General features: G+C 47.4%; 1 protein-coding gene across 1 annotated transcript; it reads left to right on the top strand.

Annotated features, from left to right (window-relative positions):
* The first annotated feature begins 3,401 nt into the window (after positions 1–3,401).
* Positions 3,402–7,779, top strand: MRPL58 (mitochondrial ribosomal protein L58). The gene is made up of 6 exons (XM_090061232.1): positions 3,402–3,592; positions 4,695–4,731; positions 5,677–5,736; positions 6,484–6,566; positions 6,688–6,857; positions 7,545–7,779. The coding sequence occupies exons 1-6, from the start codon at positions 3,437–3,439 to the stop codon at positions 7,627–7,629; spliced, it is 591 nt and encodes a 196-aa protein (XP_089917358.1). The 5' UTR covers positions 3,402–3,436; the 3' UTR covers positions 7,630–7,779.
* Positions 7,780–11,802: the final 4,023 nt, after the last annotated feature.

Here is an 11,802-nt window from a genome sequence, read left to right as displayed (position 1 = left end):
GTGCTGCATCTGAAACTGCAGCAGTTTTGGCGCACGCACTTAATATCAGTTCATGCCCTGAATCAGAAGTGCATTCATAATTAGGAACAGGAATGAAGCCAAGAATGAACAGACATTTCAGAGAGAAGAATGCCTTCTCCCATGTCACCAACATCACTTCCTCCGCTACCTGCAACTTTTCCAGCAGTTCTCCATCCAAGTGCTCTCCCAGCCCAATCCTCGCACACACACAGAGCAAGGTTTGTCAACTGAGTAGTTGGTCTAATAAAGTCAGACCTTTTTATCCAACTACTCAGTTGAACTAATAAAAGATATCACATCTACTCAATGAACCTTGCCTGCCTATGTCCTTAGACCAGGGGTGGGCAATTATTTTAGGCGGAAGGCCGCTTACTGAGTTTTGGCAAGCCATCAAGGGCTGCATGACAGGCAGCCAGGGGCAGATAAATATTAATTTTGTACATTTTTTTAGGGGCCCCGCGGGCTGGATAAAATGGCCCAGTGGGCCACATCTGGCCCTCAGGCCACATTTTGCCCACCCCTGCCTTAGACCAACATGGCTACAACCAAAAACCCAGCTTTTTAAACAACCTCAGAAACCAATGGTTTTGTAGCAGGCTTGACTTTTAGAGCTTGGGTTGAGTCTCAGGCTTGAAATCCTGCTGTTTTGATTGGTGGAGCCCTTCCAGCAATCAGGAGGCAGCAAGAGGAGTTAAGTCACACCCCCCTTTCCTGAGTGGCGGGGGAAAGGAGTCCCCCCGCATCTGGACCTGATTGAAGACTTCAGGGGCGGAGCCCTGGAGCGTATAAAAGGAGCTGTGTACCCAGCATGAGGGGAACACATCCGGGACAGAGAGGAGAGGGGCTTAGAAGAGCTGAAAAGCAGGGCAAAGCAGTAGCCCAGAAGCGCCCCTGAAGACTTCTCTCAGCAGGGAACAGTGGACAGCTCCAGCAGTTAGGCTGTCGGCGTGCAGCACGACATCCAGACCCTGGGAGCTGCGTGAGGCAGCTCATGTCTGCAACCTCTGGCGTGCAGCCAGAGACACGGTGCACAGAGTAGGACCTTTGGAGCACTTGGGCGGCTCAGGTCCTCAACCCCCAGAATGAGGCCGGGAGCTCAGTGCAGGAGGCGCTGCACGGAGGGTCCAGGAGCGGACTGAGCCTGGTGCTGCACAAGGCAGCCGAGGCCTCCGACCCACAGCAAAACATTGAGTCCAGGGAGCCAGATGGTGCTCAGGCTACTGAGCCAGCCAACAGGGCCGAGCCAGAGGCCACAGAAGCCCTGCATAGCAGAGCCCTGTTCCAGGGGACAGCGACTCCCCTCAAGCCCACTGCAGGTGAGGAGACTGGACTCACACCCCCGGGGTTATTTGACCCCAGCAGTCTTTCCTGCACAGAGCAAGGGGAATGGACCCGATGATCTCACAAGATCCCTTCCAGCCCTAAACTTCTGTGAATGTGTGACACAAAGTGAAGGAGGAGGGTGGAGAGAAAAGACATAAAAGTTTTGGTTCAATCATGTCACCACAGTCACCTTCAGGCTTGTCATTATTCACCCCAGCCAGCTGCAGGAAGAGGCCTTCTTGGCATATGGAGCCAGTGAAACAATAATGCTGACATGGTTTAACAACAGTTAGTAAAACAAGTCACCCTGCTTCAGCTATTTCCTCTCCACCCCCATGGCTCCCAATCACAAATATTTAGTCACTCATTGCTTGAGATGAAGGTTGCCAGATGGCAGGATTCCTCTCTGAGGAGTCTGTTTCCTTCCTAAAGCATTTAGTTATCTGCTTCATTTGGAGGGGGGCAGGAGAGCAGAATCCCCCCAGGAGCACTGCAACAATACAATATGGATTAAATTAAAACAAAATGTGGTGCCCTCCACGGCCCATCATGACTACTTAGTGTCAGCCACAATGGGCTGTTTGACAAGAACATAAGGCACTTAACTCCTTTCCCAAGGGGCTGGGTATGCTGTCTCCACAGTGATTATCAGGGAAGAGACCCAAAACCTCCAACCTTTCTTGCGCATGTCTCCACTTACGTAACAGCCTTTCTGCTCACTTTGAACCATCCATTTTTTATTTCATCCTGCTATTTAAAATCAAGAGTTCTTCTAATTGGTATGGACTACAGGAGGTTTTGCCTTCCTCTGGAAAGGTGGTACATATACTCACATGCTCACTCTTTCCAAATGAGACTATTCTAAATTATTCTATGACTGGCCCAAAATAACAGTCATATTAACATCAGCTGTTTAGATTGAAGCTATTACTGTAGTCCCAGTGTTCCCAATACTCAAGTTCTGGTATAACTGCTGTTTTCCTTAACACTCTAGATCAGTGGTGCTCAACCTTGTTTCCTGATGGGTCAGACGGGCAGTGCCCGCTCCATTCGCAGGCTGGATCCAGCCAGTGGCCCCAACCCAGTGCCCAGGGCAGGCGCAGCTAGGCCTCATCCAGCCACATGGATAGGAGCTGGCATGAACAACACACGCCCCGGAGGCTGGGGGGCATGGCAACTGCCCACAGGCGGCATTGTGAGCGAGCAGGGAGCTCCCGCAGATGTCTGCGGTAGTGTCGGCGGGGGGGGATGGGACAGGTGGCGAGCGGCCACTGCCTGCAGGCACCATTGGCAGCGTCAGTGGCACTTCTTCCAGGGGGTGCACCGCTGAGCTCAGGGGCTGCACATCACCAATGGGAGCTGGGGTAGGGGCAGCCTGGCCCCGATTCAGCTCTGCAGGGGGAAAAGGTGTTGTCCCTTGGGGGGAGGGGGCACAGTCTGGCCCAGCCCCAACACAGAGGTGCAGGGGAACCTGGCAGCAGCGGAGGGCAGCATTATCAACGGCCACCTCTCCTCTGCCACCAAAGTGTCCGAGCTCTAGAGAGCTCCACAGGCATGTGGGGCCTGCAGGCGGCGTCGACCACCCGTTCTCCAGACCAGCGGCTGTCCCACGAGCCTGCACCATTAGGAATCTGGGGGGACCCGACACTGCGCCCTGCGGCAGTCTGGGTCCTCGGTGACTGGTCGACAGCTCCAGTCTTTCTTCAGAGGGACAGCTCCAAGTGTGCCCTGAGCCAACAAGGCAGACCTAGAGCTGAAAACCAGAGGCAACGTCATGACATCATGCCTCCCCCAGCTACGTCACTGCAGACGCCCCTCAGAGATCCATGACGTCACTGCCACGCCGCTGCCCCTCTAGGTGAAAGCCAGAGAGCTCCCCCTCCTCTTCCCCTACCTCCAGCCCACCCCGAAGCCGCGCCACTGCGCGGCCACCTCAGCATATTGAACTGCAAGGCCCGTGCCTCCCGCAACGTCAGCGCGCTATGACGTCACGCCGGGCCGGGCAGAGGGAGGAGGGACTTGCTGCGGAACTTTTGCGACGCAGCCTTCGTTTCCGGCGGGACGCTACAAGGAGGACGCGGCCGGAACCAAGATGGCGGCGCGCGTGCTGCGGTGCCTGGGCCGGGTCGGGCCCGTAGTCTTCCGCCCCCCCACCCCCGCCCGAGCCGCCGGCGCGTTCCGGAGCGAGTACAGCCTGGACAAGCTCTACCCGGCGCAGGGCGGCGGCGACGCGACGGAGCAAGACGGGGTGAGTGGGAGTGTGGGGGAGGGGACAGGAAGGGGAGGGACAACATCTGCAGGGGGTGGGGCCAGGGGCGGGGCAGTAGGGAGCAGGTAGTGACCCCTGTTGCCTGCTTTGCTGCATCCCACTTGCACCCGCAGGGGATGGGGTCTGAACAGAGCTGGAGCCTGGCACAGAGCAGGCAGGAGACCCTGGATTAGCCTGGGCATTACAGGATAAAGGGGGCCATGGCAACAAACACATCTGCCAGGGGCGGGGAGCTTAGCCCCGAGTCTGCAATGGATCCTGGTGACAAGATGAGGCACCACAATCTAGGGACTGGATGAGGCCCAACTAGACCAACACATGAGAAGTGCCTGGCAGGGCTGATGGCCAACCCCAGAAACAACAGCAAAAAGTATCTAGCAGGAAAAGACCTGGGGAGAAGAAGGCTGTAGAGCACAGGTACTCAATACCTGGCCCACGGGCCGGATACACCCCCTGGCACCACATGATCTGGCCTGCGGAGCTGTACCCAGGTCTGGAAATTCAGTGGCCGGGGCGTGACAGCATCACTTCCCAGCTGATGAATTTCTAGACCCGCAGGGAACCCCCTCAGGCCAGAGGGCATGCATGCAGGGGCAGCATGGGGTCCTGATGCTGGTCACAGGGGTGGCCTGGGGGCCCAGTCCCAGGATGCAGGGCAGTGTAGACTTGATCTCAGCAGACAGGCCCTGATCTTGGCACACAAGGGCCAAGCAGGGGCAGGACAAGGCCCCAGGGCTCAATTCCATCCCACAGGGATAGTGCAGGTCCCGATCTTAGCATGCAGGGCTTATTTCAGCCTGCAGGTCAGCTCCATACCACTTGGCTGGCCCGTGGGGAAAAAGATTGAGCACCACTGTGTAGGGCAGTATCTGGGCCACGCAGAGTTTGAGCACATCTCTTAACAAGAAATAAAAGGAGAATGAGCACTTTAGACTACACAGCAGATGAGCAGATAATTTTAGTCCAATCGTTTATACACTTATATATATACTTAACCTGGGCTCTTTACATGCATTTTAGAGCACAAATTCTTGCTTTATCATCAGGCCACAGTTGCTTTAATCACATGCATCTTTTATAGGATCGGACCCAACAAACCATCCCTGATATTCCATTGGGTAAGTCAAGCACATAGGAGAAATTCCTTTTCTTTATTCAAAATGCTTTCAGTGAAGTTCTTTTGATAGCTTCTGGTAAATCAATCAGACTATTTTTATGGCTTGAGAGAGTTCAATTATCTGTGTAAAAAGCAAATGGTGGTAAATCATTAGCAAAGCGTTAACTTTGCTAAGACCACAGCTTCTATTAGCTCTGGAAATCTGCCAATTAAAGAAAAGGAATGGATTGTACAGGAAATGGTGTGCACAAGATGCACTGATGAATGGAAGATAATTACACTGGAGGGAAGTGACAGAATGATAGAGTGGGAGCAGCACCTCTATTTTGTACCTTATCAACATCATACAGACTCTCTTCCAGTCTGTGGTATAACAGAAAATGGGAGAGATGAGGGAAATAATGCAGGCAAGCAATTACAATTCAGAATGACTTGGCTAAGTAGGACTCAAGGAAGAGAACCACAAACTTAACAGAAAGCAGTGAGACTAGGGCTAAAACTCTGAAACTGAAAATATTACTTCCCCTGGTCACAGGCTTCCTGAACTCAAGTGAGAGAGAGCTGTAAAGGGAATTCTCAAAATATTCAGTTTAAGAACTGACATCCTGATCTCTACCCCATTGCTGTCAATGGGAGTCGTCTTCCCCCTGACTTCATTAGGGTTTGGGATCAAGCCTTAAGTGAGTATTTAATCTCCAGTTGCACTTCGTTGCAACAGAACAGGGAGCCTGGGCATAGAAACATCCAAGCATGTATGTTGCAATTGTCTGTGCACTTGAGAAACTATCAGTCTCCATCAGAGAGAATCAGTATGGCTTCTGAGTTAATACTGTCTTTTTGGACTAGGGTTCCCAAGCACCGGTTTAGAACTTCCTCTTCTCTGCTTCTCTGTGACTAGGAGTCAATGTTGCTGTGAATTAAATACATCTCCATTGTTATCTTCCAGACAGGTTGTCCATTTCCTATTGCCGGAGCAGTGGCCCTGGAGGCCAGAACGTTAACAAAGGTACAGAAAATATAGCACTGCCTAACAACAGCGTACCAAACGTAGCTATTGCTACTGCTTTCTAGTTTAAATACAATTCTCATCAAACTGAAGACCCTGGTTTCTTGCTTTCTGTGACCGTTAAGAATTTAAAGGGATACTTGGGTCAAAGTCAGTGTACCCTTCTGTTTTGCGAGAAGGAGCCTTTACAAAACTGGATGCTGATGGCAACATGTGTGACTGACTTAATCCAGTGAAAATGATTTTGCTTCCAGCTCCTCTGTTGTTTTCAGCCTGATCATTGCACTAGGATGGTTCCCAAGAAACTGAACATGAAACATGCCAATCTGCTTTCATTGAACAAGCTAAGACACATGGAAAGTCAATATCCTAAATACTGTAGTCAAAAGTACATTTTTTTTTTCTAAACTTTCAAAGAACAAAAGAGTTATTATATCCAGTTCTACCTGGGTGTTTCCCTTTAAATAACTTCTTCTTTGTATTATGGGAAGTAGAAGTTAGAATTTATTTCATGCTTCCTATTCTTCAGGAGTCTGTATAAATACCGGGATTGTTTTTCTTTAACTGTGGAGTAATTTGAGCAGAACAAGAGTACAACAGTTATTAACCATTATCTGCTCCTGCAAACTGCTTGCACTGGAATTGGGATGTCAACAGCGGCAGCTGCTTTTGATTACTCATTCTGTGAGAGGGCACTTCAAGTGAGCTGCTTTGGTGAAATAACCCACTCTCCTTTTTCACTTACAGTAAATAGCAAAGCAGAAGTTAGATTCCACTTGGCATCTGCTGACTGGATTCCAGAAGATGTGCGGCAGAAGATAGCTGTGATGGTAATTGTCAGCCATTCCCTCCCAAACATAGTTTGGGAAATTTTACATCCTTCAGACCAGGAGAGGCAAAAACAGAACCAAGGGCTTGTGGTTAATTATTTTTCCTTTTTCTTTTCCTCAGCATAAGAATAAGATCAGTAAATCAGGTGATCTCATCATAAACTCTGAAGTGAGCCGCTACCAAATGAGGAATCGGGCTGATTGTTTGCAAAAGATTAGAGACATGATTCTAGAGGCCACAGAGAAGCCTCAAGTGAAACGCAAGGAGACTTCTGAGATGCTCATAGCCAGGTAAAAGAAACAAAGGGAGCTGCACTTTAAATCCATGTAGACCTAATCCAGTTATTCAGGCTAGTTTTGAGTTTGCAGGCAGTTTTAAACCTGCAAACTTTCAAAATTTTCTCGACCCCAATGATGGGCAAGAAAGAAAATTGAATGATGCTAGGAAGGTCTTTGAGGGACTGTGACAGAATGCCATTTGTTTAAAATGCTGATCTTGTTACCTGGTTCTAACAGACATGCACTTTACTGTGAGCTATGGATCAGAACCATTTTAAAGCATCTCTTGTAATGCATCATTCACCATAATAGGATTTGTCATAAGAGATCAGATCACCAGATATCAGAATCTGATGCCTATTTCCACATGCATGGACCAGTACCTAATGCCCTACAGGAAGGCAAATATCTGTAGCCAGCAGTGTAATGCTGTTCTTGACTGAAGGAATCTAGAATTTTACTGACCCTGATAATCTTGTTTGGGGGTTAAACTAGAAACTTGTTTACCCCTTTTAAGGCAGTTGAACTTGGTATAGTTCAGCTGCTTTCTTAAATAATATAGAAGGACCAGAGTTTGCCTGCCTTGGTGTGTGTGGATAGTGCATAACATTGTGTGCCCCATGCTGATACAAACAGTGAACAATAGTTAATTTTAAATGTTCCTGAGTAGACTGAGGTATTTTCTCACTGCGTTTTTAGGGTGGAGAAAATGAATCGCGAACGACTACGACAGAAAAAGCTTCGCTCAGCCATAAAACAAGATAGGAGTGTAGACTTTGACTGAAAGCAACTTGGAAAGAATTCCCTTGATATCCTCTCTTTAAAGTGGTTCCCCTGGAAGCTGAAAAGAATGCTAGATAGCATTGCGGACTACATTTAAAATGTTGGGGGGGTTGTTTCTCAAAAAAATGTAAATAAAGTATTTAAACATCTGCTTTTTGTACATACAGCAAAATTCTATTTTTACTAACGGAAAAATATTAAGCTTGCAAAAGAAGCTGTTGCGCAAGTTTTAGGACAAAGCAGACAGTTAGGTTTTACCATCTACCATAACTATTTTTTTTTCTTTTGTTCCCCATGCTCCTATCATTAATCCTTCTGTGTTCATATTGAGAACAGCTTCTGCACCTGAAAATGCAAGTAATAATATCAGTCTTTCAGCAAAAAGTCATGGGTTTGGGGATTTAAATAGCAGAAAGCGTTAGCAAGATATAGATGGACCTGGCACTCCAGTCTCTCTTTCCTACAAGCAAAAACTGCTCACAAGAACTATCAAGGGCACAACAATAAACAGATAATGGACCAAGAAATCTTACAGATGTTACTTAAACATTAGCATCAGAAAAAGAAAGCTTCTAATTTTTTTTTTCTTTTGGGTTTAGTGTGTCTTTTTAACTAGTTCTAACTCATCTAGTTCTGTCAGTTAGTTCTCACCCATGAATTAAGTGTTGCATATTTTTAAAGTTAATTTATAAAACTGTCAGGGTAAGCACGTTTATCAGGAGTATCTGGGCCAGTGGCTTTCAACCTCTTTAGACTCAAGGCACCCCTCACTGAACTCACCAGATCCCTCCAAAAATGCCAGCTCTTAGCTTTCACTTGGTCTTTGCCTATGGAAAAATAAAAGCAGTTCTTCTGTTGTGGAGAATTTAGAAAGCCTACAATATGTCAGAATATCTTTGATGCTATGGATTCCGACATGAAATCTCTGGATTTATCCTGTGAATCCTATGCAAGTGCTTCCTTAACAATGCTAATTATTGTACATCACCCTTAAAAGCATCACACGTCACCCCATGGTGGTTGAAAAACACTGTCTAGATAAACCATAGATTTCTCAGGTAGGGATTATTGTCTGCACAAACTTACAATAAGTAAATCTGATCCTTGATTGGAGTCCTTGGGTACTAGCCTAACCATCAATAGTAAGAGATTCTTCTCCAATTAATTTGAATAACTATTCTAAAAAAGGAAGCATTTCTCATAAGATGTGGTGATCTTACATTTGGGGTTTTCCCAAATTCATTCCTTTTCACCTTTTCATTCCTAGTTCCCAAACTGAAGAAAAAGGCCTCCATGGTAGTAAGTACCATCCATTGGCTAAGAAGAGTTGCCTGCTTCTTACCTATAGTTTGTTCACTCTGCTTAGATTGCTAAACATACAGCTTTGTTTCTTGGATTGGTGACTGAGAACAGGGTGTCCTTCCAGAGCTGGCTGTGAAGCCCGTGGAGTCCCCCCATCCCATTTTGTAGACAATCACACCTCCAGTTGCCTGTTACAACTTGATTTTTATTTTTTTACTTTTATATGAGGGAGGCTGCCCCAGGGCTTCCTAAATTGCTCTCTTAAATGAGCATCAGGTGCTATGGTCACTGCCTTATGGGCTAATTGCATGGCTCCATTCCAACTCTACACTGCCCCATGCTTTGCAGATGGCATCCTCATTAATGTTCTCTTCCACTTAGCCCAGGGGTGGGCAAAATGCATCCTGGGGGCCAGATCCAGCCTGCCAGGCCGTTATATCTGACCCGCAGGGCCCCTAAAAAAATTAGAAAATTAATATTTATCTGCTCTGGGCTGCCTGTCATGCTGCCCTCAATGGCTTACCATAACTCAGCAGCCCTCCGCCCAAAATAATTGCCCGCCCCTGACTTAGCCCCTTCTCTGGGGTTCCTAGACGCTCACTAGTCCCACACTCAGTCCCCCAGTCTGGGTTCTGGACTGCTCCCTGGGTCTCTAGGAGCTGCCTCCTCCTCTTAGTTCCTCCTTAAAACACCCAGACTGCTTTAGGGGTTATTCTCCAAGCTGAGAACTGCAGCCATCCTGCTGAGAGGGTGTTCTCTCAGCAGGCTCCAAGATGTTACTGCTGTGTCATTCCAGGACCTGAGCTTATATCCTCCCTTAACTCAACCCTCCTCCTGGGTCAGATGACTACTCCACACCTGCAGGCTGCTTCAGCCCCAACCTACCTACTATTAAAGTGGCAGAAGCACCAAACCTGCCACACACTACTCACAGCTCCATATTTAACTGTTCTGTGCCCTGAACACACAAACAGCCTCACTGAATCTTCTTACAGGGATAGCATTAAGTATGTGTGCACATGTGGGCTATGGTATATACTGGATCATAGGGAGGTCATTTGCCTCTCTCCCCCGCCACCCCTGCAATAAGAGCACTACCTAGCTAGCTCACGGAGGTATTGTGAGAACCAAGTCGTTAATGTTTGAAGCAAAAAGCTTATATAAGTCAAGAGTTTTCCATCAGCTCCAGCGCCATTGGCTCAAGAAGTCATGAAATAACTAGGGGAAAGGCAGAGATTTTTATGGGCGACATCTTTTATTGAACTAATGGCTGGGATTTCAATAGCTTGTGTAAGTCTATTCCAGCCATGCAGTTGGTCCAATAAGAGCTCCCTCACCAAAATCCCTGCCTTTTGCCTATTTCCTGGACTATACTGGCTACAGCATGAAATAACTACTTTTTCCAGCCTAAGGCTGACAAGGTCTTTGAGATGCTCATTAATGAACCATGAAAAATTGTTAAAGTGAGAGTAGTGGTGTCTACAGTTGGCCTTACCACAAAGAACAAAAAGGAAGGTGTCGTGAGCCAGTATGTCCATTGTAAATCCAACCCAACCTACTGACCACTATCAACAAAATAACGAGGAAGACAAGCAGCAGCTATTTAGTGATGATTTCTTGGGATAGCCTATAATAAAATATATTAAAGCTCACTTGTTGTGAAAGAGGCCCCAGTTGCCTAATGGATAAGGCACTGGCCTTCTAACCCAGGGATTGTGGGTTCAATCCCCTGGGGTAAGAAAGAGCTCTTATGGTAATAACTTTTATGTTCCTTACCCTTCACTTCCCTTGTTTTTCTGTTGAAAACTTGAAATCAGAAAAAAGTGGCTCACATTGACTTTGGAAAGAAGATGAAAGATCAGTTTCAGGGGTTCTGAAGCTCTTTTGGAGAAGAGCAGATTTTAGATCTGGTGGGAGCAGGGCAATCAGGTCTATAGATCCACACTGATCCTAGGTAAGAGACCAGATCCCTCCCTAGCAGTCCTGGAGAACCCACCCCACAGGCTGCATTAACTCTTTTCTGAATTGAGGGAATGTGCTCATTTCTAGTACATCGAGGGAATATGTCACCCTTCCCAGGACTCCTGCCAACAGTTCATTAACCTCTACATAAATACCGACTGAGCCCACTGACATCACTCCCATGCACAGTGTGCTCCCTCTATTTTATTCCCTAAGCAGTTCTCCACATTTTCCTGTTGAAGCTTACACAGAAGCATAAAATCTGGACCTGGGTGATAGTGGCTTAGGACTGCTTGACTTGTTCCTTCTTTTCAAGGCAGTTCATGTTACTATAACAACAGCACTGTTCCCCTAGCACAGGGGTGGGCAATTATTTCAGGCGCAGGGCCACTTACTGAGTTTTGGCAAGCCATCGAGGGCCACATGAAAGGCAACCAGGGGCAGATAAATATTAATTTTCTAAATTTTTTAGGGGCCCCACAGGCCAGATAGAATGGCCTGGCGGGTTGGATCTGGCCCCTGGGCTGCATTTTGCCCACCCCTACCCAAGCCCATAGATCTTTGCACTTCCTAACCCAAATTTAGCTTGATAGACTAAAAGGCTTAAGTACTTGCACTACCAAGAGAATGGTCAGCCTTCTGGCCTGATGTCAGACAGGTCTCTGCCATTATGCCATGCCGTTAATGAGTGAAACAGCTGGATAGAGGAGTTGGCCTAAAGCCTCCCATGACCTCACTTCCCTGGCTGACCTCTCTGTTGTGAGGCTTAAATGAAACTAAATCTTACTGTGGGTGCGTCTACACGTACATTCATGCACCATAGTTATGATGCATTAAATTTAATACCTGTGGTACTAACTCAATGTGCAGACACTGGCACTGCTGCTCATGCCTTTTTAGTGACACTGAT

The sequence above is a fragment of the Crocodylus siamensis genome, chromosome 8 (genome assembly GCF_052110815.1).
Source record: "Crocodylus siamensis isolate JL-2025a chromosome 8, ASM5211081v1, whole genome shotgun sequence".
Taxonomy (NCBI): Eukaryota; Metazoa; Chordata; order Crocodylia; family Crocodylidae; genus Crocodylus; species Crocodylus siamensis.
Note: the sequence above shows the minus strand (reverse complement) of the source record. Positions and strands in the feature narration are given on the sequence as shown.